The following is a 27,504-nucleotide window of genomic DNA, read 5'->3' on the forward strand; positions in this document are numbered from 1 at the left end:
AGAGCCTTGGGCAGAAGATAAATGCCCAGCTTTGCCTAGCCTTCCCCAACAGGCCACCAGGCTGAACTTACCTCCTCCTTGAGGCTGCTGCTGCTCTTTTGACCCCTCCTCCCTGCTGTTGCCTCTGCGCCTGACAGGCCTCTGTGTGGCTCTCAGTTCAACTCTCCCAGATGGGGGTGTGCCACCTGCCACTCGTGTGCTGCATCCCCCCACAATCCCGGCGATCACCTATCACCCTTTGCACCTGGCAGGCAGAAGCCCCATGGCCTAAAGGTCCATTCTGTTTCCTTCCCATCTTCCTTCCTCTGCACTTAGGAAGGGATGAGGGGAGGGGGAGAGATTGGCAGCATGGCTTTCCCACACAGGGGCATGGCGGTCACAGTGAAAGGCCCACAGGCCTTGAATTTGACACCCCTGCTCTATTGGATGCAACGTAAGGAAGAATCCTGATAATATTCATAGTGCCATGATGCATTCAGTATCTTCATCTGCCATAATACTCACAGACATTAGAAATCCAGCTACAGACAAGATAGAGAAAATGCTTTTATTTTACATAGAAAGAAGCAAGAAAGAAAACATATTTGAGTTATTTACTGCCAAAGAAGGAGGTTATAGAAATGTATGATAATATTTGTCAATGTATTTGGATTGCAGAATTTAACACCACAGCCCACAACTGCCTTTTTCATATTATGTATACAAGGTTTTATACAAGGGTTTGAGGGAATGTAATCCTAGCATGAAGCAAGCAAAGTTCTTTTTGCAGCATTTACTTTTTTAAACAGCATCACATGAAATTTAGCAGGCCCGTCACAGAATATGAAGATAGTTTAATAAGCTACAGAGCACCTACCCATTCCCCACCCTTACCTCTAGTGCCTGAAGGATGTGCTGGCTGCATTTCTCCCTTAAAGTCCAACAGCAAAGAACACAGTTCAACACAACCAGAGGGTATAGACTGGGGGAAGGAAGGAGTTCGAGTAAAGCTCAGCAGTCACTTTGTTCATAAAATTTTGAAAACATAAAGACAAGTGGAAGTTTTCCAATGATTATGACAAGCCTGCTTTCTTCTCATTACAGTATATATTACACAGAAATATATGATGAGGAGTCACCAACTTTTAAGCAGGAAGTCACTGGGGAAAGAAAAGAGGCCTCCCTTTGTATTTTAAAGGAAGATGAATTAAATTGGCTGGGATGTGTTAACCCAATTGTTCCAAACGGCATGAAAGATGGCTTCCTTTTTTCAGCAACAACATTCATAGCATGAAGGAAATACATGGAAAATTTTGGGTCAGATACATTATCGGGAAAGAAGCCCCTTCTTGTAGGCAAAGAATCCAGTTGTAGCCAATGAGGTGATGAAAGTAGACCATCCAAGAAAGAATAGCAGCCCATGAACAGATGGCAAATTTCTCTCCCAAAATGTAGTGGTAATTGGAAGTGCTGGAACCTCCTAGGATGAAACATATCACAGTAATTGTTAGAGCATGGCCATCTGAGTAGCCTGAAGCTTCAGCATAGTGCAGTTTTATCAGGAAGCTACACTACCTCTATTCAGTGGTATTTAATTTATGAAAACGCATACTTAGATATTCTTCTTTTTTCAGAAAGTGCATAAATGCAGTTGAGCATCTATTGTCCATTTTTGAACTGATGCTCCCTAAAATAGTTGGTTCTCAATTCCTATTGCTTTATTAATGCAAAACACTGATAAAATTAAAATGAACATTTCACTGAATCATATTTATAAGTATGGCAAATAGCTTGGATCATCATTAAAAAAAAACCAAAAAACTATTGAGCTTTGGAATCCTACAGATAAATATAAATATGTACATTTTCTATTAATTGGGTTTATTGCCGCCACAGCTCGTCTATTGGCTACCTCATTTAGCAACTGTTTGCAAATATGATAATACATGGCAATAATAAAATCATTTTCCAAACAATGTGTGCACTTACAACCAAATTTTGTGTGCCTCACAACACACACCAAAGTGAGAGTCATACTGGCAGAGTTGAAAGAAAATAAGAGAACTTTATTTAAATTAGATGGTCTTCACAATGTCTCTCTCTTTCTGTGTGTCTCTTTCTTAATCACATATTCACTTAGTTACCATTATTATTACAAGCATCAGGAATATTGACCTAATAATCACCTTGGTATGTACAAATGTCATTCTGTAAAGTAATACTTCATATGGATGATTAAAATGCTTATATTTTTCGTTGAGCTATTGCTTCACAATCTACATGGCTGCCCTTGAAGAGTATATGAAAGCTTCAGCTAGTGCAGAGTTCAATGACACAGCAAGTTATGTTTGTTCCTAGAACAATGTGTGCTACATCTCTGCTCCACACACTGCACTGATTGCCAGTTTGCTTCTGGGTCCAATTCAAGGTACTGGTTTTACACTTTAAAGCTCTTCATGACATGGGGCCATGCTTTCTGAGGGACTATCTTTCCCCAGTTATTTCAACTGCCCAATACAATCAGCCAGGGATCCACAGGAGATGTGCTTTCTCTGCCATGGTACCCACCTTATGAAACACAAGTCCTCCCAAAATTAGAATAGTTCCATCCCTTTTGACATCTCAGAAGGCTCTCAAGATCTGGTTATGTTATGAGGCCTGGAACTCCCAGGGAACCAGAACTATGCTTATATAGCTCCATTGTTGAGGTGGCCGTTTTTATTCTATCTTTACCAAGGGGTTTATACATTTGGTTTTTTAATACTAATTATTTCCTATTGTAGATAATATTTTTTTTGTTTCTGTTGTCTTTATATCTGTGGTTTTTATCTGATTGTTATATGCTACCAACTGTAGCTTTTGATGAGCTGAACAGCTTTATAAATTTGGTTAACACATAAAAGATATCGCATTTATGTGATTTCGGTTTCCATCCCCCCTCCCCTTTTCTTGTTTGAACACTTTTTAGTTTTTATTTTGTTTCTTCAATTTTAAAACAAAGACAATGAAAGAGACAAAAAGGAGCATGACCAGGGAGAACATAAAATAACTTAGAAGCAAGAATATATATAGTGAAATATATATAGTGGGAATACAGGTACAGATGGGCACTATGAAAAGCAGTGCAGAAAAAAGACAAAGTAGTCCTGCCTTGAACTTAGATATCCATGTGTACAAATATAGTCAGAGGAAGGAAGGGGAAAACAGATTTTGTTATTTTAAACAAACTAACTTATAAATTTCTTTAGTAGAACTGTCTCCATCTATTAAAAGCACATGTGAGGAAGCTTCGTATTAGTAGCAGCAATGGATCTAAAATCTAGGATGAAAAACCAATTCAGTTTCTATGGTATATCTACTCTCCATTTTACCATTATAAAGCATGTGCACTAAGTTGCAACACTTAGAGTTACTTCAAGCTATATGAATTATAATTTTCTATGTATGTGTGAGATGGTAGAAGAAGTAAAATGCTACAAGAAATATCAAATATTTTTCAACTGTGCGTATCCCTGCTGATAAGAAATGCATTTGTTAAACATATTCTCAACAAACTGGGCTAATCATTTTGTTCTTAAGTCCATAGTAAATTTTTATTAGTCAATTTCATCTTCCACTAGGCTTAAAACAGGAGAGTGATACAGTCCACTACATAGGCAATATATATAGACAAGTATCCAGAGTTCTTAGGAGATCAAATATGAGGACACTTGCCTTTGATTCTGGTTCTGTTACCCAAATTTCATTCTTTGAAATTTTTCCCATGCTGTACAATATCTGGAAGAAAAAAATTATATTCCAGTAATCCTTTTTATATCATACACATCATGCAGTTGGAATGGAAAAGATTAAAATAACCTACCGAGAGACCATTTGTCTATGGAATGTACAATTTGATACTGTTTTGTTAATACTGAGGGCTACTCCTTTTCTTTTATGCAAGAAGGTTATGCATAAAAGATCTGATACCCCTTTGATGAGAAGTGACTGATTCCAGACCATTTCAGTTTCAGTTTTCAGAATGTCAGCACTCAGTCTTGGCAGTTTTGCTGTGATAACTTCAAGTTTGCCTTATTCATGAAATACATGAATTTATCCATTTATTAATGCTATACATATTTTTGTAGAAAATTAGTGATATAGAACATTGCAAAGCTTTAAATTAAATACCCACTTCATATTATTCTGTTTATTCAGGCTTACTAATGAAAAATTCAGGCTTACTGACTGAAAAATTAAGGTAGACCTGAAAAATGCTTTGTCCTAGGAATTTTAGTCATGTATCCAAAAAAAAAAAAAAAAAAAAGTATCACAGTATCATGGTATATGTTTCATTGTTCTTTGGTCATTCTAATTTGAAGTGTCTTTTTCTTTGGTGCAGCAATATTGAAAATGCCAAGTTCCCAGATCACCATTCAAAACCTAGTTTATTTGGGTCTTTAATTAAGGTGGCTAATAGTAGTTCTGTTTACCTCTCTAGCAGCTCTCTCTCCAGCCTGCACAGCTCCTTCCATATAGCCACACCATTGGGTTGCTGTCTCAGTACCAGCAAAGTAGATTCTACCAGCTGGTTCACGTATTACTCTTTAAAGAAAACAACAAATAGAGAGATAATTCTGCTTGTAGCTAATGCAAATAAAATAGAGAGATAGTAATTCTGCTTGTAGCTAATATATTTATATGAACAAAAAGAGGTATGAGTGCTATCTTACATTTTCCATGAATTTTGTAAAATTTTGTTTTTGCAAACATTTTGCAACATCCTTTTTTGTGTGCTTCATTTTTTGAGGTGCTTTTCACTCGCTAAACTAAACTGTACATCCAATATGGTAGTGTTTCAAGGGAAATCTTTGCTACCTATCATTGCTACTTACACAACTTATTCCACAACTTGAATCTGTTATGAATAATCTTTTAATCCCAGCTACATCTGGGATGGTGGCAGGCCTGAATTAAGAAGACAGGTATATTTCCTCAAACTTCAAGATCTATTTCATTCAAAGGCTGTCTTTTTCACAATTTAGTGAAAATAAAATGAATGCATGGAGTAAAGCATCTGTTTATTTTGCATTCCTTCCCACTTTATTTTCCCAGAACAGCAAATATAATACACTATGGTAAGACATTACCATCTGAACAACTTCCACATAATTCCAAGACCATATCTGAAAATAATAATCTATAGTTAAGTCCTAATTTTGCATTTCATTCTTCTATTCAACGGCACTAGCTGCAACTTTATTATTGCTAAATATATAGTATTTTTAGAAACCTTTCTTTCAAATATGAGATTATCTCATTGTTCTGGTACTTTGTCAAATATCTAAACACTGTGGGGAACAATGCCAGGAAAAGAGAACTTTATTATTTTGTTTTACCTTCCATATTGGGACATAATGCCTGGTGGAAAATATGCTGCATAACAGCCTCCAGAATATTGTTCTGTACACCAGTTCTTTTCTTCATAATGCACTGGCTGTAAGAATAAAGAAAGATGAGAAATAAAACAAACTTTCAAAACAATGTTGGCAGGATTAAAATTGGGATTACTAAATATTGATTACATAGAAGCAGATTCATATCAAAGTACTAGGTTAAACTTCATAGGCTGCTTGCTGATAGAATCTATCTGAACAATTTGGCTCAGTTAGCTGTCATGTTTCCTGGCTACTGAATAAACAAAGGGTTTATTTGGCCTTCTCCCCTCAAGAATTGGAACATAATGTTTATTGTTTTGACTTTTTAAGAAAAGAATCTGTAATTTTCAGAACTCACACTCTTTTCACGTATTATAGTCCCATGATGAGTAATCAGAAGTTATATTCAATAAATTCCAGCAAGAGTTATTTTACTCATTAAGGTATTTTGATTTTGAAAACAGATCATCAACCTACAATTTCATCTGTTGTAATCTGAAACCCTATTTATTTTAAAAGTAAGCTAGTCTTGTTCACTGAGTTCAAAAAGAGTAGATAATTCTAGTGAGTTCTCATAAATGTGAGGAATTGTGGAGGGGGGAGGGGTAAGTTACAAAAGAGAAAGCAGACATGAACAAGAAGACACATTTATTGACAGCTGATCTTGTAAATACCAATATAACCATATTGGGAAAGAACTATTTCAAATAACTCAAAAAGATTCCATCATAATGAAATCACTGTAAATGATTGTAAACTGTACATTCTTGCAATTTGCAAGATTTGATATTTGTCCTAAGACTGCCAATATAATTTCACCAAAGACTGTTTAATTCTAATATCCTTGTACTTGCTCAGCTCTGAGCTGCTTTACGCCAACAAATGGCTTTAGTATTTTAGAAAAAATGTTATTTTTCTACTGCAAAATACAGAATCTCAAAGAAAGCGGACAGAGATTTATGGAGCAGTGAGGACCCTGCTATGGACAGAATATAATTTTGGTACAATTCATAGCTTTGAAAATGGCATGAATATTACATTTATTCAACAATATAATGTTGTCTCATATTCTTAAAAAAATTAAGTATTTTAAAATCCAGGAATGCTGCTGTAGGATTTAGTTTTCTTTGGATAAGTAGGCAAACTATATTTGATTTGTTCATCATAGAATATGATGATTCACCCAGATTAACAATCATTTTTTGCATAGAACTATGAATCCAGACAATATCAGGGACAATCAAGAAGCAGTTTTAACCCAAACTGTATCAGAGCATTTTTGACTCAGACTACTAGTCTCTAGGCAGTACCTCATGTGAGATGCAGTCAACTAATGAAGTTGACAACTTAGCAAATCAAACTTCCAGGAAATGAGATGGAGGTGTATAATGGTGGAAAACATAAGGCATTACATTACAAAATGTATTGCTGAAGCCCAGTAACAAAGATAATACCTCCTAAACACCTCAGCCAAATTTTTTAACAACCAGTTTTGTGGGCGTGGCTAGGTAGGCGTGGCCATGTGACTGAGTGGGCATGGCTTTTTTTTTGCAGCAAACCCTCCCCCCCATTTTTTGCAGCACCTCCGGGAAGCCTTTTTTTGGGGGGGGGCATGTTTGCTCCCAGAAGGCTTCCCTAGGGCCCAGGAAGGCAAAAAACAAATCCTGGAGGGTGCAGAACCCCTCCACGCTTCGTTTTTGGGCCTCCTGGGCCTCAGGGAAGCCTCCTGGGGGATGTTTTTGCTCCCAGGAAGCTTCCCTGGGGCCCAGGAAGGCAAAAAATGGAGCCTTGGGGCGGCATACAGCTGATCACTGGGAGGGGAAAAAAAGAAATACCTTAAGGAGTGACTGGGTGGAGGAAAATGCAATCAGCGATGTCGGGCATGCACAATAAGGACAGACTGGGCAGGGAGGGGAGGGTGGAGGGGCGAGGCCGGCCAGGGGCACGATTTGCTGGTTCTCTGAACTGCGCAGAATCATAACAACCAGTTCTATATAATCGGTCTGAACTGGTAGAATCCCACCCCTGACCTTGGGACTATGTTGTGCAATGGGGAAGGAGCAATTTATATAACCAAGTTTGGCACAAGACTTCATAACACATTGGGTAGGATTGGAGGAAGTGAACAGAGCTATTTTCCAAAATTACAGCCCTTGACATAGTTTGCATGATTATATACTGTTAGGTCTAGGGACAGAGCTATGAAAAAACTAGTGACTGACTTATGTAAAAAGACAATAGCAAAATAATCAGATAGCTCTCTGAGCCCAAATGCTATCTCCAAAGGCTACATCTCATTTTCAGCAGCCTAGCCAAAGCTCACAATTTTTTTGTCAAACTCCTGACATTCTAGGCACCATACTACTTTGGTTAAGCCCTGACTTTTTGTTCTAAATAGGCTTATTCAATTATCAAAATGGTTAACCTCATAATAAAAAGCTATTCTTTCTGGCTGTCCCCAAAAAACAGTACTTCAATTTTTTTTGTCTGCATCATGAACTTCAAATCCTTCCCCCACTTCTCTATCAGCCCACATCTTCTATTGTGTATCTGCTGCTTGAGAAAAACATTGCTGCATTACTAGTTCAGGATTTTATTCAAAAGGCTGTATTAAATATATTATGTGCATGCATCCTACAAATTCATATGGCCTGACCATAATATTGTAACAATCAATACTCCACCAATTTGAGATGTTTTTCTTCCTTACATGTAAAGCTTCTTCTGATCCTAGCACTTTAGCGTACAATTCACAGATTTTTCTCTTTCTGCATGAAGAATTAAAATGTTTAAAACAAATTTAAATTCAAAATTATCTTTTAAACTAACATCACAAGGCATTCAATTTGGTAGAATAGAAATGAGTTGAATAACAAATAATATAGTTAAGCCACAATAGAATACAGTATATAATTCCAGAAATATTTATTCTAAACTACAGCAAAATTCACACATAAAAGTAGCAGGCTTTCTATCATCTTGAATTGGAGTACTTTTGGGGAGGAATATATTAGAAACAATTTCATTTTGTCCTCTATCTCTTTACTATAACCCTATGGTTATGAAGTAAAATGCAGGATTAGGGTTAGGATTAGGGTTAGAATTAAGGTTCTCCAAAATTTTACAAAATTTCCCACCATTTTACCTCTCTTGATCTATTTTGATCCTTAGGAATTAGGTTTTGGGTTTTGGAAACCTGGATTAATAGTTTATTATGAAAAGTTATTCTCTTGCAACAAACGTAGAAAACAATACTTTAATGGTAGATTAACACAAAATTAATTACTCTCAGAGAATGAAAAACAAATATTTAAATTAGAAAAATGTTGAGGTATAAGATTTAATAACTGCCAGCTGCTGTAAGTCTGATGCAATGTAGGACTGATGCAATACAAGGCTGATGCAATAAGGATGAATCAGCATAGCATGAGTATTGCCCTTTTAAGACGAAGAATGGGTTCACAGAAGTCTTTACCCTCTTAAGAGGTGCTTATATAAGGCTGACATTATAGAGGGCATATTCTCTCTCCTTGTGTCCTGCCTTCATTGCAGAATTCTCCGTGTAGAGTTAAGAAGATCGATTGCTTGTAAGGTATTTGCCTACCATCTATATTTCTGTATATGTCTTGTATATAAACCACTGTTAAATGTCTAACAGTGTGCTGTGTTTTGCTCCTGGGTTGTCTCATAATAGTAGTCACACTGCAAACGCTCTGACAAAAAACTTCCAAAATCTGTGGTTCTTACCTCTCTTCTTTGCCAATGTTTGCTAGTCTAAAGGCTTTTCTTGCAAGAATAAATCTAAATATAAAAAGAATTTTCCATTAGTGATACATAAATGAATATATATACCCATGCAACACACATGAACAATATTACTGCTTGAAGAAAAAATACTGTATCTTGAAAATATCATCAGTCTAGTTTTTGCCTGGCACTTATTCAACTATCTATATAGCAGAAAGTTATATGCTAACCATTATAGCTGGAGTTCTCAAACTGCATAGTGAGACTCTCCGTTTTTCCAGGATAATAGGTAAAATGATTTATTTGTGTTTGAACACATCAGGTCAAAATAGGTAAGAAGAGAAGAATCAATTCAATCCACAGTAGAAGGCATCCTTCAGTTGCACCATCCCACTTATGCCAAGCAGCTGCAGAAAGATAATGGGCTGTGCACATCCCATGCCTTCACCACCATCTGCAGGTAGAACCTCTTGCCTCACAATGGAGCAGTCTGGTGCAATGCTTCTTAATTGAACTTCTACCTCATGTTCCCATTCTGGGATCAAGACCAGTGGAGAACCTCCAGCAGCTTGACTGTGCTGAATCACTGGAGGCAAGTCAGCAAGACTCTGCAAATCACTCCCCACTCCCACCACAATCACCTCTGAGTCATGCAATCACAATCAGCAAAGGAGTGGCAATTTAGCCAGCAATGGAGGAAAAGACTTGATGCTTGGCCAGACTCAGCTGACTTTCTTCTTGAATAGAATAGAGTAGAATAGAATTCTTTATTGGTCAAGTGTGATTGGACACACAAGGAATTTGTCTTGGTGCAAATGCTCTCAGTGTACATAAAAGAAAAGATAAGGTGCAACACTAAATAATAGTCATAGGGTACAATAAGCAATCAAATCATACTAGGAAACAGTCAATATAAATCATAAGGATACAAGCGACAAAGTTACAATCATACAGTCACAAGTGGGAGGGAATGGGTGATAAGGAGTGATGAGAAGATTAATAGTAATAGTAGTGCAGACTTTGTAAATAGTTGGACAGTGTTGAGGGAATTATTTGTTTAGCAGAGTGATGGTGTTTGGGAAAAAAACTGTTCTTGTGTCTAGTTGTTCTGGTGTGTAGTGCTCTATAGCATCATTTTGAGGATAGGAGTTGAAACAGTTTATGTCTGGGATGTGAGGGGTCTGTAAATATTTTCACAGCCCTCTTTATGACTTGTGCAGTATACAAGTCCTCGATTGAAGGCAGGTTGGTAGTAATTGTTTTTTCTGCAGTCCTAATTATCCTCTGAAGTCTGTGTCTGTCCTGTTGGGTTGCAGAACCAAACCAGACAGTTATAGAGGTGCAGATTACAGACTCAATAATTCCTCTGTAGAACTGCTCCTTGGGCAGTTTGAGCTTTCTGAGTTGGTGCAGAAAGAACATTCCTTGTTGTGCTTTTTTGGTGATGTTTTTGATGTTAGGTGTCTATTTTAGGTCTTGTGATATGATAGAACGTAGACATTTGAAGGTCTCTACTGTTGATACTGTGTTGTCTAGTATTGTAAGAGATGGTAGTATGGGAGGGTTTCTTCTAAAGTCTACCACCATTTCTATGGTTTTGAGTGTGTTCAGTTTCAGATTGTTCCAGTTACACCATGAGGTAAGTTGTACAACCTCCTGTCTGTATGCAGATTCATCATTGTCTTGAATGAGATCAATCACTGTTGTACCATCTGCAAACTTCAGTATTTTAACAGATGGATCGTTTGAGATGCAGTCATTGGTATATAGGGAGAAGAGAAGTGGAGAAAGTACACAGCCTTGGGGGAGGGCTGTGCTTAGTGTACAGGTATCAGATGTGATTCTGCCTAGCTTCACCTGCTGCTTCCTGTCTGTTAGAAAGCTTATGATCCACTTACAAGTGTGTTCAGGTACCGCTAGTTGGTTTAGTTTAGTTAGAGAATGTCCGGAATGATGGTATTGAATGTTGAACTGAAGTCTATAAAGAGGACCTTTGCGTAGGTATTTGGAGATTCAAGGTGTTGTAGGATGTAGTGCAGAGCCATATTAACAGCATCATCTGTCGATCTATTTGCTCGGTATGCAAACTATGCATGGGATCTAACAGCAGATCCGTGATGGTTTTCAGGTGGGACAGCTCTAGCCTTTCAAAGGTTTTCATAACTACAGATGTTCGAGCAACTGGTCTGTAGTCGTTCAGTTCCCTGGTTGAGGGCTTCTTTGGCACTGGGGTGAAAGTAGAGCGTTTGAAGCAAGAAGGAACATAGCACATCTTTAGTGATTTATTAAAGATTCAGATGAAGATGGGGGCCAATTGGTCAGCACAGACTTTTAAGCAAGAAGGAGTTATTTCGTGGCCCTGGTGCTTTTCCTGGCTTTTATCTGTGAAATAGATCTTGCACTTCTTTTTCTGTGATTACCAGAGGTTGTGAATCCAATGGGTTGGAGTCAGTTGTAGGAGGCTTGGCTGTTGTTGGTGTGTTTGAGATGGGGGTTGTGGAGATAGGTGGCTGTAGTTTCCTTTCAAACATGTAGTAAAATACATTCAGGTCATCTGCTAGTTGTTGATTTCCTTCTGCCTGGGAAGGAGGTTTGCTGTAGCTAGTGATGTTTTTAAGAGCTTTCCCAATGTTTGCTAGTTCATTTGTTGAAAACTGATTCCTTAACTTTTCAGGAAGCTCCTTTTTGCTGCTCTGATCTCTTGTTAATACGTTTCTGTCCTGGTTGTATAGCATTCTGTCACCTTTTCTGTAGGCTTCCTCTTTCAAACAATGTAGCTGCTTAAGTTTAGCTGTGAACCAAGGTTCATTGTTACTATATATTAGCAGTTTCCTTGTTGATATCTGGTCTATGGGAGGCCTGTTCTGCATAGCAGTTTTCATGGAGTACTGACCTTGTGTTGCAAAGCAGGGTCATCTCTTTGTGCATGTGTGGGTATGGGATGCATATGAAAGAGAAAGGAAAGAAAGTGGGAGAATCTACAGGGAATCTACAGTACATACAAGAAGCAGCTCAGTATCTGGAGACAATGGTGTGTTTGATTTATAAAAAGACTTCAGAAGAAGACCTTCTTGAGGGACCATGATCTTAGCAGCAGAGAGCTGTAAGGTGCTACTATTTGGCATGGGGTTTAAAATGACAGTGTTCATTCTGAAAGGACTGTAACATTAGCATATGTATTTTTCTTCACTTCATTGATACAAAGACAGGCATTTGGAAGCTACAATATCTATTTCAGTTAAATATACCCTATCGGCCTCAAAATCCAATGTACAGTAGCTTAATTACAGTTTGGAACAAGGAAATTTAAACCACCCAGTCACATGACCACCTAGCTATGCCTACCCAGCTGGTCATTAGGGCAGAGAACTGGTTGTTAAATTATTTGAATCCCACCACTGAGATTAACCACATCTTTAAAATTCCTAATCAAGGATAGAAGGAAAGCAAATTATTAATTTTTCCATAGGGAAAAACTAGTAGATACCACAATAATGACACAAGATCATTTTGTAGCATGTTAGGAATGGAACTAGAAAACTTTCTTGGAGGCAGCAAAATAGCTGTTACATGTTTTATTCAAAAAGTCCAGCAAGTTCAATAAGTCCAGCAAGAAGTGGTAAAAGCTAATATTACTGAAGAAAAAAGGCAGAACTGAGAACATGCATGTGGGAACTGATATGACAGTGGTGGCTAACCTTTTTGAGCTCCTTTGACAAAAATATGTAGCACCCAGAAGGCAATGCGTGTGTCCCCCCATGCCCCTGTGCATGTGTGCTAGACCCCCACTGCGCCGCACATCTCTGTGCATGCATGTGAGTCTCCCGTGCCCCCCGCCCCCACGCATGCTCACCAAATACCCAACAATCAGCTGTCAGGCAGGCTGTGCATGCGCAGTGGGGCTCTTCCGGGCAATCTCTCGTGTGCCGGCAGAAGTGGCTCTGTGTGCCATAGATTCACCATCAAGGTGATACGACATGTCTGGTTTCTTTTTTTTTTTAATCAAGATTCTTTCAAGTTTTTTAGGACTCACACATATAAGCAAATATTCGATACAACTTTATTCATATTTGGTAGCCAAACACATAAATGCTGGATTACCCCATAAGAGCAGGTATGGATCCATCTGGTTTAGTATCATCTAATGTTACTGAAATGGGAGCATCATCATCCAGAATAATTGTGCAGCCACAGAAACCTTCACAGAAAAATAAAAGGAGGATGACCAACCCAAAAATTCAATGCAGAATGTAATTTCCTGGCAAGCATTTTCAATGGTCCTTTGCAAAGTTTTACTTTCCTTCTTAGCAAATAAACATTTAAAGCCATACTACCAAATAACCTTCCAAGGGATTTGTGAAAGCAAATGAGGGACATTAATCTGATGAAATATAACTAAATCTTACACTGAAATTCACTACATCTTATGTAGGGAAAGTGTATATTTGTAACTCATCGATAAACCAGGTCAGCCCTATATAAAATAATCTCAGTTTATTAGGCATTACATCTTGTCAGATGTTTGCTGATTAATCCCTTCTACCTTTTTTGTAACAAAATCCTTTTTTTATTCATATTATGTGGAGTTTGATCGGAAGGTATTAGAACATTCTTAACTGTCATAAAACAGATTCCATACATACCCAATTTCCTCCAGAAGGCTTCTTTGTAGTACATCATGCATTTAATGACAGAACCCATTGGGAGGCGCTGGATTAATTGGTTTCTTATTGTTGGCAGTTCCGGAGTAAAATGAATCTTTTCAGTCAATATTGGTGGAATGGCACTAATTACATACTTGCCCTGTTAAATACAACATAGACAAACCTTTGACAAATGTTGAAAATCATTTCTATATTTCAATTTATTTTGAGCCTTTTTAAAGTCTATGGTATTTGTAAAAGACTTTAAAACATCAAAAATAAAATAAATTCAAAGTAAATGAGCTCCTCCTTCTTTTTCTCCTCCTCCTCTCCCTCCACAGCCCACACTCATTCTGGATTTAAAAAAAAGATAATCCTAACCACTTTCCTGTTAAAATAAAAAAATCCTGTATCAGGCAATGATCTCATATACCCTTGCCTTTCTCAGTCTAGCTTTCCTAAAACAAAGCTTCAAGTTCCAACCAAATTTATTTATCCCATGAAGTAAATTTATAAAGCTGCAACTCACTTTCAGTGGCTTCAGGAGGCTTATAAGGATAAAAACCCAATATAAAAAACAACAGCAGCAACAACCCACTACCTCCCTAGTAACAACAGTTAATCAAATAAACCATTTGATGGATTCCATCCCATTTTCGGTTCCCCAGGCTTATTAGCAAAACCAGATCTCACTTGTTAATATGAGGAGCAATCTTATCTCCACAGGGATATAACAGAATAACAGAGTTGGAAGGGACCTTGTAGGTCATCTAGTCCAACACCCCAAGCAGGAGACCTTACACCATTTATTTATTTATTTATTTGAATTTGTCAAACAAAAAAGGAGAACAAGAATAAGATAATAAAAATACAATGACAGGCACATTAGTGCACTTATGCATGCCCCCTCTATGACCAGTTAAGTATGAAAAACGGTCCACGGAAGCCCATTTGTGACTGGAACTGTGAAAATATGTAGCTGAGACAACTGAATCAAGTAAGGCATTCCAGACTTTGACAAGTCTATTACAGAAATCAAATTTTTACAGGCAAGTTTAAAGCAATTTACACTGAATTTCAAGCAGTTGTTTGCACGTGTAATATTGCGATTAAAACAGAAAAAGTCATTTACAGATAAAACATTACTATGTATAATTTTGTATGCAATACCTAGGTCTGACCACAAGCGACCCAGTTCTAAGTTATCAAAAACCAAGAATTTTGAGCCTAGTAGCATAAGGAATTTTATTGTGTACAGAAGAATCCAAGACTTTTCTTGTGAAGTACTTCTCAACCAGCTCGATTGTACTGATGTCAGATATAGGGTGGGGATTCCAAACAATTGAACAATATTCTAAAATTGGTCTAGCATAAGTTTTATAAGCCCTAATTAGCAATACAATGTTTCCAGAAAAATAGCTGTGCAAAATTAAGTTTACAACTCTTAATGCTTTTTTAGCAATACTGTTACAGTGAGCTTTGGAGCATAAATTGTCAGAGATAAGTAGACCTAGATCCTTAACAAAGTGACGGCCATCTGCTAGATCAATGCCACCTAGCTTATACTTGATATTCTGATTACATTTACCAATATGTAAGACAGAGCATTTATTAATCAAAATTTGAAGTTGCCAAATAGATGACCATTCAGACACATAGTCGAGATCACTTTGCAAAACAACAGAATTATCTGTAGTATTGAATAATTTTTCGTCATTGACAAAAAGGACACAATTGCTTTTAAGTTGATCACATAAATCATTGATATAGAGCAAAAAAGTGTGGGACCTAAAACGCTGCCTTGCGGAACACCGCTGTTAACTGATGCAGGATTGGACAGCGAGTTCCCTATTTTGACTTTCTGTAATCTATTAGACAGGAAAGCAGCAATCCACTTGTGCAAAGGTCCAGAAATGCCGTAAGAGTTTAATTTCAACAGCAGTTTATCATGTACTACTGTATCAAAAGCCTTACAAAAATCTATGCAAATTGCATCTACTGCTTTACCTTGATCAAGACATGTAGTCCAGATGTTTTACAGTGCAAAAGTTGCAAATTACAAGATGAGTTTTTCCTAAAGCCAAACTGTTTGTCGGATAGCAAATTATTTGTCTCTAAATAGTGAACAATGGATTGGTTTATAATAGATTCCATAACTTTGCATGTAATACAACACAAAGAAATTGGTCTATAATTTTTGACTGAACTAAGGTCACCCTTTTTAACAATTGGTATAACTATAGCTAATGACCAAAGATCAGGCAGGAAACTAGTTCTAAACGATACTTCAAAAATTGTACACAAAGGTTCAGTTAGGATGATAGCAAGCTTTTTCAGGAAAAAAGCACATAATCCATCTGGTCCTGTGGATAGCAATGGTTTAAAGATTACATAATGCTAATTCAACATTATCTACTGTAAATTTAATATTCAACAATTTGCTACAACTATTTGTGGTTTGACTTGCGAATGAGGGACTGCAATCATTGCTATCCACAAAAACTGAAGTAAAAAAATGTATTGAAAGGATTGGCCTGACCAACATTGTCATTACAATCAACCCCATTTTGCCCTTTTAAGGATGGAATCACTTCAGCCCCTCAAGTATTGGAACACTGCTATCATGTCTCCCCTGGTCCTTCTCTTCACCAGACTAGCCATGCCCAGTTCCTGTAGCTATTCTTCATGTTTTAGCCTCCAGTCCCCTAATCATCTTTGTTGCTCTTGTTCCATAGGGACAGAGCCATCACAGAGAAGGCCTTTCTTCTTGGTCCCCTAGCTGTACTTCCTTAGTATAGGGGACCCAGAGAATTTTCTATTTCCCCTCTCTAAAGGGTTGGATAGATGTGACTGGGAAAAGACAATCCTTCAAATAACCTGGTTCTAAACCATGTAGGGCTTTAAAGGTGACAAGCAGAATCTTGAATTGGACCCAGAAGCAAATTGGTAGGCAATGCAACTCCTGCAGGAGAGATGACATATGTGCAAAACCACACAGATTGCTGCATTTTGAACCAATTAAAGCTTCTGGATACTTTTCAAGAGCAGCCCCATGTAAAGCATGTTTCAATAGTCCAGGTGACTACACCATGAATGACTGTGAGTAGGGATTGTAACTCAATGAATACCCTAGTATTGATCCTCAACCACATTACTAGCACTATCATATTGGCTCCTTCCACTAACAATAATCGCCAGCCAACACATAATATCCTCAGAATCTCCACAACTCATATGTCTCTCTCAGGATATATTTTACAAAAGATTACCAGAAGTCAAAGACTAGCATTTCTTGCTGTATGTTAACTATTATGACATAAGTACTTCATTCAAATTAGATATGTTGATGTCTATATAGCATATTTGTAGCTCAGGGTTGAAATGAAATGTTCTTGGTGCTCTCTGAGCTTGTTTTTTCTTGCAGATGTTTCATTACCCAAACTAGGCAACATCATCAGTGCTAGTAAGAAGTGGGATTTGCTCTCAGTTTATAACCTAGTGGCTTGCCCTGTCAGTGTTGGTGGGAGTGGTCTTAGAGATTTTCTTTGGTTGGGCTGTTTATTGTTAACTTGTTTGGCAGTTTCTTGATTGGGGTATTATTTATTTGATTGTTGGTCTGATGTTAATCTTGGAGTTAACCTATGCTCACCTGGGTGCTAATTGATGGTAGAGAGGTTCTTGGGACTTTTTGTTCCCTTCTTGGCTAGCTGATTGTCTTTTCTGCATAGGTTTTTTTTTTTTTTTGCATAAAATGGCTAATTTGTCAGAGTGCCAGGCTTCTAGAAACACTCTGACAAATTAGCCATCAATAGATACATAGACATAAACAATATCTATAGATGATGCAAAAGTGACAATCAACTAGCCAAAAAGGGAATAACCAAGCTCAGAGAGTACCAAGCATCCCCCATATTACAGCTTTCTGGATATATTTATTAAAGCTTTCATTAATGCAATATTTATACTGGTATAGAATGAAAGCTACAATACTGTACTGATAGTCCAGTGATGTAATCAAGACAAAAAAACAAGACTCGTGGAAGATGGTAAAATGTCAGAAGCCAATTACAATATCACAAAATATCTCTCTCTCTCTCTTTCTCTCTCTCTCTCTCTCTCTCTCTCACACACACACACACACACACAAATATATCAATAAAAGCAACTTTAAAAGTATCTTGAATAATGTGAAATGCAGAGCAACATACAATAATGGGGCCAATTACATTGGGCTAAAAGCTGCATCAAGAATGTTCTTGTTTAACTGCATATGATGCATTTATGCTATTCAATTACCTTATATATCTCGTGGTTCAGTGTTTCCACAATGATGTCATCACCTGACTGGTCAATATGGACTACAGGACTCTTGAGTTTAACTTTATCTCTGAGTAGTTCCATTATCTTTTCTGTAATTTGTCCAGAACCTCCAATAAATTTTCTCTCCTACGGACAACAAAGATTACAGCAAAATAAGAAGACAGTGTTGAGGCATATATCTGGTACAATGTAGCTGAGTGTAGGATATCCATTAAATAAGATTTTCAAATAATCATAGCAAATCAATATGCCAAAATATTTTAAGGGACTGGACTGCAAAATATAATTCTCTAGCCTATACCAGAGGAATTACAATAAAGAAATCCCAGCTGGCTGTTGGCACTTATCTTGTATTTTATCTTTGCTTTTATTTGGATATGATTGTTTTTGATATTTTTGATGCCATTTAGAGTCCTTTGGTAGAGTAGAGAGAAGTATGGTTGTCAAATAAATAAATAAATATGGAATGGGATATGGGATGAAAAGATATCTGTTTAAACCTATAAGGATGAAGAGCTATTAACTTTCTTTATACTTGTGATGAAGATTGGAGGTCACTTCGTATATATTATTTCTCCCCTCCCTCGCATTTTCTATTCTTTCTTTCCATTCTATTTTCTACCACCACATTTAGTTTGCATTAGTTTTTACTGCTATAATTAAAATTGCTAACAAAAATATTTTATATGGGATTTTTGAATGTATGGACACTGGTAGTAACCATGGAAACTAAACAATATAATTACTATACTGCCACAGCCATATTGTACTGAATAGACTAAGGGTGAATTGAATAAGATTTATAATATTAATCTAATTTCAGTGGAAATCTAAGAATGCTGCCAATAATTAAAAAATAATTAATTATTCCAGATTGAGATAGCTACCTAAGACTGTGCAGGAGCGAAGAAACAGTGAATGGTATGGGAACTGGGTAAGAATACCTTTAAATTGCTAAACATAACACAACATATCAGAAAAGAGGATCCATAAGGATTTTTGGAACTGGCAGTGACCTAATACTGGAAAATAATTTGTAAAATACTAAAAAACTTAATTTTAAAAACTGAGATGTCTGCAGGAGGAAGCCAATGAAACTCAAGATAGCAGTCACCACTGACTTTTTTCACCTTCCATAATGGGCACCCATTTCCACAACTGGAAAACTACTTTAACTTTTGGGAAAGCATTCTTTGTTATGCTTTAAAACTCTCCCTATTACACATGTGCAGGATCACATTCATTCATTTTTGAACTCTCAAAAGGAAGGACAAATGAATCACTTGCTTTACCTGCCCTCCGTTGGTTATAGTAAAAATCCTGGTGGTTCCCCCACATAGTTTCACATACCACAGGAACCAGAGAGCAGAGACTTCGTGTGTCTCCGAAGTGACATTAATGTTGACAAAGCTTGTAACGAAGTCCCTGGCAGCTCTGTATACAATCCAAAGTCAGGCACAACATATTAATTTTATCTTGTTAAGAAATGAAATAAAATGGAAAATCATAAAGAGCACATTTCCTTAGTTTGACAAGGCGAGTTTCCCTTACACATAACTTGTGCACTGTGTAACTATGTAATGGGTGTTTCACAGTATATTGCTGTTACTATATCCCAAGATGCTCCCATTTTGCTAAATGTAGAAGGATTTATGATTCAATGCTTGGGGATACTTAAATTGCAGCAGCACAAGACATCATGCAGGAGTAGGTAGCATCCCAAACTCATTCTCCTCTGAACATTCTCCTCTGCTTTTTGTAGTAGCAAAAACCCAGAAACAATGGATTCTACATATACTGTATATTCAATAGCTGTAATATGCAATGCTATTTGCTTTGGGGAACATGGTTTTATATCATTACCAAATAATCATTCTTCTTTTTTCAAATGGAGCCTTATTAAGTTTATCATGAATATCATTAATAGGCAGGTGTGGGCTTCAAAAATTTCAGCAACTGGTTCTCTGCCCAGTTGCTGGGTGGCCATTGTGGGCATGGTTAGTCAGCCTCTTGCACCACGGGGGGGGGGGTTTGCCCTCCCCGAGTTCCAGAAGCTTTCTTCGAGCCTCTGGGAGGGTGAAAACTGGGAGGGGAGGGATGGAGTGGGTGGGGCCAGCCAGGGGTGGGATTTACTGGTTTGCCAAACCGGTAATTAAAAATGATAAAATTAGCTACCATTTCACCCGAACCGTGACGAACCAGTAGCAGCCCACCCGTTAATAGGTGAAAAAAATAATTGGCTTCTTCTTTAATGGGTAAAAGAACACCACTAAGATATCTACTATCGTCCTTGCTGAGAGTACCTCTATTAGAATGGTATGATATTTATTCTAGAACCACCCCCTTCTTGGCCTTAATGACTTTTTGAACATGGCATGCTACAGTGGCTCAAGTACAGTTTACACCTCCACTGAAAGTTTCATAACTTGATTTAGAACAATCCTCCAAATTTGATTATGATTATAATTTTCCATTTCCATTCTATTTTGCTCCATGTTTAATCAGGTTGCAAACTGAAAAAGTGATAGCAGCTAATGGTTCTTGACTTTCTAATAAAATGTGTGAATACATTCAGATATTATGGGAAATGAAGCTTTTTATTTCTATTTTGAGTCAGTTTCAAAGTCCTCAAGACAATAAATCTGGAGATGCCTTCAATTTTTGCAATTGTTCTTTCTTCACATCAATCACAAGTTGAAAACTTTTGGCAAAACAAAATACAAAAATCATGGAAGGAAATGAAAAACCGTATGTGACTATCAGGGGAAAGCACCCTTAAACAGAGCATGCCTTCTCTACGTTTTAAACATGAAGTATTTCAGAATAAACCATTTAATCCTATTATTATTACAAAGGACACAAAGTGGCTATGTTCAGAATGTGCAGAATACCAGCAAACCTTAAGGATCTATTATTTATTTACTTATTGAATTTATATTGCTGCCTATTCACCCATGGCAATAGTAATGACAATATTAAGTAATATTGTTATTTCTGATCAAAGTTTGGCATTAATGACAACAGTCTGAAACTCAGTAGTTAGATAGATATATAGAAAATCCAAACTATTTTATTGAATAAAGCTATATTATACATTATTAAGGGCTGTTTCATTAATCAGGAGTTTTCTTTCTTCAGTGAAAAACCATACAGTTCCATTGTTATCATCAGTGCTTTTTCATTTTTTAGTATTTCTATAACCACACAAGTCCCATTTATATATTCAACTCAAGATGCACGGGCTTCATTTAACCTAGAAGTAGAACTGACAAGTGTGAGAACTCATCTGATATTCCCCAGCTTCCTTTTAAATCTGTTCTAACATTCTAACATATGATTGGAGATACAATTGTAATACAATTGGTTATCTTCCACTTGAGAAAAAAGAGAATATAGATTAACCAATGAAGCATGTAGTATACATAGTAAAATCATTAAAAATAAGGATGGATCACTTACTTTGTCCAGCAATGTTTGTCAATGAACTGTTTCATTGAAATTTTGTCCAACTCTTTCGCATGAGGTGCATCCCATGGTGTTTCAGCAGGAATCTAAAAACAAACCAAGTGTTTCAAATCTGCACAGTTTATTTGCTGATTGGGATGGGAATTGATTTACTTTTCATGTATCAATAGCCTCAATCTATTGTCCTTGTAATATGGTCATAAAAGAAAACAAGCACAATCATGTTGTAAAATTAAATTAGCTTTCTTTAAAAAATGGAAAGAGAGTGAGTCAAAAAAATTCATATGAAATGAAGTAAATTTTAGCACAACTGTTTTAAAAAAAAGGCACAATCATATTTTCTAGTGTAATCCACCCTTGTAAGCAACTTGTTCATGAAATGCAAGTGACATCAGGACCTATTAATTGGGTTCACATATAATATTGAATAAAAAGTTTTTAGCAAACGGAAAGCATGGGAAATCCATTGTCATTGTCCAGTCATCAATATCCATATAATAGATACATAGTGCAATAAGATTCAGACATTCAAAAATATGAAAACTTATCTCAAAGGCATATATGCAATTACTTCTTCTAGATCAGGGGTGTCAAACTTGATTTCATTGAGGGCCACATCAGGGTTGTGTTTGACCTCGGGGACTGTGGTGGGTGTGGCCAGGGTGGGCATGGCCAACTCAATGTTACTCATGTCTGGGGTGCCTGTGGTGGGCTGAGTGCTCTGCCAGCGAAAATGGGCTCCCGAGTCAGTTTTCGGCTGTGACGGCCTCCTGCAGCCCTCTGCCAGCGAAAATGGAGCTCGTGAGGGCTGCGTGTTCATGAATTGCAATAAAAAGGTTTTAGCAAAAAGAAAGCATGGACAATCTATTTTTATTGTCCATCAATATCCCTATAATAGATATGTACTGCAATAAGATTTGTAGATTCAAAAATATTAAAACTTGTATCTGAAAAAATATTAAAACATTGTATCTGAAATATAATGCTTTATTGATTAAGCTGTAATCTAAGATGTACTGAAGATACAGTGATGCTAAAACAGTTTCCATAGTTTAGATAAAACAGTGACATCTAATTTTTTTTATTCCACTCAGTTTTTAAAGTGTGTAGATCAGACTGAATTAACAATAACAGTTATTTAGAAAGACACTTTTTTTTGTCTTGGAATATTTAGTGATCATGCTCTCTGAAGCTAAAAATCCACTTAATTGGTAAATTTATACCCAGCCAAGGATCTTGCTGTGATCAATACAAATAATTGATAAGTTCAATGAAGATAAATGTTATGGGACATATTACAAGGCTACACATTCAGGAGAACAGCATCTATATTTAATACAAAATATATTTTAGTGTCGATTACAAAAATCAATTATAGCTGATGGTCCTTGCTTACTTGGTCAGCCTTAGTCAGTGACCATTAGAAGTTGAATGGTATTGAAAAAATAACTTCACATGCCCATATCTATGAAGCAGCATCTCTCAGCCATGTGATTACCATCATAGTCAGTTTTTCTGTGCCTTGCCTGTTTTTCTCCTCCCTCCCTCTCTTGCAGGGTGCAGGAGGGGATTACAAGAGAGTCAGCAGACACACAATGGGAAACATACATTGAAAGCAATTACTCCAGGCTGTTTACATCCTGTGCTTATGGCTGTTGGCCCCAGAACATTGCTTTCAATGCCTGCTTATTCTCTTGAAATCCCTCCCTTTACAAAATAATAGAGTTGGAAGGGACCTTGTAAGTCATCTTCTAGTTCAATCCCCTGCTCAACAGGAGACCCTATACTAGTGTTGGCAAACCTTTTTGGCACCAAGTGCTGAAACGGGAGCGTGGGTGCGAGGGAGCGCCAGAAACTGGAAGAGCATTCCCTAGCACACGTGCGTGGGAGTGCCAGAAACTGGAAGAGCAAGTCCCTGGCATGCACCTGGTTTTCTAGTTTCTGGTGCGCATGCATGCACGAAGACCAGCTGGCCAGTGTGCAAACGCATGCCGGAAACTGGAGGTTTAACTTCATGGTGTGCACATGTGTGCCGGGGAGCTGCTCTTCCAGTTTCTGGTGCTCCTGCGTGTGCGAAGATCAGCTGGCCGGCATGTATACATGCGCCGGAACCGAAAAGAGCAATGGGCAATGGCTGGCATGCCCGGAGAGATGGCTCTGCGTGCCACTTCCAGCATGCATGCCATTGGTTCGGCATCACAGCCCTATATCATTTCTGACAAGTGGCAGTCCAGTCTCTTCTTGAAAGCTTCCAGTAATGAAGTACCCACAATTTCTGAAAGGAATTTGTTCCGTTGGTTGATTGTTGTCACTGTCAGTAAATTTCTCCTTATTTCTAGGTTGAATCTGTTCTTGATCAGTTTCCATCCATTGTTCCTTGTCTGGCCTTTGGGTGCTTTGGAAAATAGGTTGACACCCCGCCTCCTCTCTGTAACAGTCCCTCAAATAATGGAACATTGCTATCATATCACCCCTGGTCCTTCACTAAACTACCCATGCCCAGTTCTTGCAACCATTCTTCATATGTTTTAGCCTTCAATCCCCTAATCATCTTTGTTGCTCTTCTCTGCACTCTTTCTAGAGTCTCAATATCTCTTTTATAGTGTGGTGTCCAAAACTGTAACTGGATGCAGTATTCTAGGTGTGGTCTTACTAAGGCTTTATACGGTGGTGGGATTCAAATAATTTAACAACCAATTCTCTGCTCTAATGACCAGCTGTAGCAAGTAGTTTTCAAATAAAAAGAATGCTCGCCTTATGCAAATAAATAACAAATATCTTGCAAAATATTATTGCTCATTCTAGTCTCCTTTCCTACTAACAGGTCCATCTCAGATTGTAATTTTCTACAACCTCTCTTGTCTTTTGCATCATTTTATGGGAGATTATTCTGAAATGTTATCTGTGATGTTTGCAACTTTACAAGTTTGTTTCATCCAATCCTGTTTTTGCATGCAATTCCTACAAGTTATTTTGATATTCCTTCCCCCTTTTTAAACAAAGTAGTGATTAAGGTGCTGGCCTAGAAACCAAGAGACTCTGAGTTCTAGTACCATTTTAGGCTTGAAAAAATGGCTGAGTAACCAAGTCACTCTTTCCCAGCCCAAACCATTTCTTAGATTGTGGATGTGGAGGAAAGAATATTAGATAGGTTCTCCAGCTTTATAAAGTAATAAAGACAGAATAAACATCTAACAAAATAACTAATCATTTGTGAAATTGTCCTTCTAAAGGAAAAGGGGTGCTGACTGCCTTACATTTATTTCATTTGTATCCACTTTATTTTTCTCTACTTTTTGGTTTATTCTTCAATGATGGAATAGCCTGTTAAATTCTTACCTGTCTCACATGCCAGGGTTATGTGGGAAAACATCAGGTAAACACATCCATGTGACTGACAGGCAAAGGAAGCAGAAATCACTAAGCAGCTACATTAAGACAGAAAGGTGGAGGCACCAGGGTGCAAAAAGCAGAGGATCTCAGGGGGAAGAGAGCTGAGACATCCACCTTTCATCAAACTGGTACAACCTAGTCAACTACAAAAAGATAGCAATGTCATCCATGACTCTTTTATGTGCTCTTTCCATTGGAAATTTAGAGATTGTTTCAAACTGACAGTGCAAAAATTGCCCCAGCTCTACAATACTGGTAGATACTTTTTAATGATCTTTCACTCTTTATCCAGAGAAGTGCTAACAGGATTTAAAAAGCAAATTCAAGCATGTCCTTTTTTCCATTTAATCAATTTTGCCAAACATCTCCCCGACTCACAATAAAATAACACAATAAAATAGCACTGTTCTAATATTTGAGGGGCTCCTACAAAAATGAGGAGGTCCATCTATTTTCCAAAACACTATAAGGCATGACAAGAAACAATGGATGGAAACTAATCACAGAGAGAAGCAATCTAGGACTAAGGTGAAATTTCTTAAGGGTGGGACCAATCAACCAATGGAATAGCTTGCCTTCTGAAGTTGTGGGTGTTTCATCACTAGAGGCTTTCAAAAAAGTGAGGGAAGTACACCCCAAAAGGACAGTGCCAGGAAACACTAAAACAATGCAGAAAACTTAAAACAGCCACCACCCCCTTTTTTTTAAAAAAAGTCAAAACACCCAAAGCAAAAGCACTAGCTGACAGGAAAACTAAGAGCAACAGTTCAGGCTAATTGAAAGCTTGGGTGTGCTGCCAAAAGCCATTAACCCTTCCAACTCTATTATTCTATGTTCTCTATGTTCTAAATTGGGTGCTTCACAGCAGAACCAATACAGCTGGCTGGACAACACATGCATTGAATTCAGAGCCTGTATGATCAAGCTGCATCATTGTCCCCTCCTGTATCTTTTCCCCCCAGAAAGAAACAAGAAGTAGCCAACACTGCAGCATCAATAAAAGGTTTTTGGGGAAGTCCAGAGAGTATCAGCTGATCACAGAAGTGTTATTTAATACCCTTTATAATGAAAACGTTTGTAATATTGTCCTTCTTCTTGAAGGGAATAGGTTAATACTGTTAGGGATAACATTGTTTACCCTAACTGGTTTGGGTAAAAATAATAAATATGGTATCATGGTTTGTTAGTTAAAGTGTGTGTAACTTTAACTGCAAGAATGTAATTAAGGGTGTGGTTGTAAAAGCACTATATAAGAAGCGAGGCCATTTCAGCTCTCTCTCTCTGACCTACTGATCCCTAATTACTTGATGGATTGATGACTGCGTTCTTGCCGAAGAAGGAGTGTTTATTTTCTCAACGGAGAGAAGATAAAGATTGGATTTATTGTAAGTGAACTGACATTGGCTATTCGACACGGACTTTGCAAATAGAGTATCCCCGACAAGACTTGACTGAAATTGATATATGACTAATGGACCGTTTATTTGACTATGCTATAATTCTTAAATGGAATAAACTATATTTTTGATAGCACAAGCGTATCTGTATTTTTTACTGCGTGTTAACTAGAAAACTTATCTCACACATTTACCTGTCTTCCTATCTGACTTCGCTGCACGTTCTGTTTAGTTTGTTTTCCTTAACACCCGTTGGGGAATCCAGGCTTAACACTGGTTATGGGCCCAGAGAGACTGCAAAGTCAGTTTAACTAGGATAAAAACAGGTTTATGTAAAAAGTGAGATTTTGTGTTGTTACACGTTACAGTAAACAGACAGCTGTGTTTTATCAATTATAGTTTTATATCCATATAGTGAAATATGGCACAAGACAGTCTACAAAGTTTGTCCCTTATATCCAAACTGGATGGAACAAACTATGTTTCATGGTCTATGAAATGTAGTCTACTTCTACGAAGAGAAGGTCTATGGAACATAATTGAAAACCCACCAAACGTAGAAGAATGGGATTCTGAAGATGAGGAAGATAGTAAAAAGATAGAAGAATTTAAACAGAAAAATGAACAAGCACTTTGCATCATAGGACTGTCATTAACTGATCAGCAACTTGTTCATATACGTGGAGAGCAAACAGCAGTTGGGTGTTGGCAAAAACTGAGGAGGATTTATGTTCGAGATAACGTTGGTGCTCACATAAATCTAACACGGAAGCTTTTCCGCATGTATCTCCAAAAGAATGGTGATATGCTGAGTCATTTGAATACTCTGAAAAGCATTTTTCAAGAACTTCATGAGAAGGAGTTAATTTTCTCTGAGCTACACCAGGTCTACATAATTCTATCTTCATTAGACGAAAGTTTTGATGACTACTTAACTTCCCTTGAAATACTGCCTAAAGAAAGCCTAAATTTAACTGATATCACTGGCAGATTGATTGAAGAGGCCAGAAGAAGGCTTGAAAGAGATCAGTTAAGGAGGGAGCAACCTCAAAAGGAAAATAATGAATCTCCTACTGCATTCGCAATTAAAAAGTGTTTTAATTGTGGAGGGAGAGGACATTTTGCAAGATTTTGTAAGAAACC

The 27,504-nt window shown here is 37.4% G+C and overlaps 1 protein-coding gene across 1 annotated transcript in view; it reads right to left on the minus strand.

The window, feature by feature from the left end:
• Positions 1 to 535: 535 nt before the first annotated feature.
• The window catches only part of LOC113416271 (amine oxidase [flavin-containing] A-like), a 64,074-nt gene continuing 37,105 nt past the window's right edge, over positions 536 to 27,504 (minus strand). The window contains exons 5-15 of the mRNA XM_026674044.2: positions 21,566 to 21,657; positions 19,399 to 19,540; positions 18,083 to 18,232; positions 13,787 to 13,946; positions 13,245 to 13,341; positions 9,144 to 9,197; positions 8,107 to 8,164; positions 5,358 to 5,455; positions 4,452 to 4,563; positions 3,694 to 3,756; positions 536 to 1,459 (exon numbers count right to left, since the gene is read on the minus strand). Of these exons, the coding sequence (XP_026529829.2) occupies positions 1,307 to 1,459; positions 3,694 to 3,756; positions 4,452 to 4,563; positions 5,358 to 5,455; positions 8,107 to 8,164; positions 9,144 to 9,197; positions 13,245 to 13,341; positions 13,787 to 13,946; positions 18,083 to 18,232; positions 19,399 to 19,540; positions 21,566 to 21,657 (1,179 nt within the window). The 3' untranslated portion in view covers positions 536 to 1,306. The remainder of the gene's footprint in view (positions 1,460 to 3,693; positions 3,757 to 4,451; positions 4,564 to 5,357; positions 5,456 to 8,106; positions 8,165 to 9,143; positions 9,198 to 13,244; positions 13,342 to 13,786; positions 13,947 to 18,082; positions 18,233 to 19,398; positions 19,541 to 21,565; positions 21,658 to 27,504) is intronic.

The sequence above is a fragment of the Notechis scutatus genome, chromosome 5 (genome assembly GCF_049901735.1).
Source record: "Notechis scutatus isolate UNSWTSFEM ecotype Mainland chromosome 5, rNotScu1.2, whole genome shotgun sequence".
Lineage (NCBI taxonomy): Eukaryota > Metazoa > Chordata > Lepidosauria > Squamata > Elapidae > Notechis > Notechis scutatus.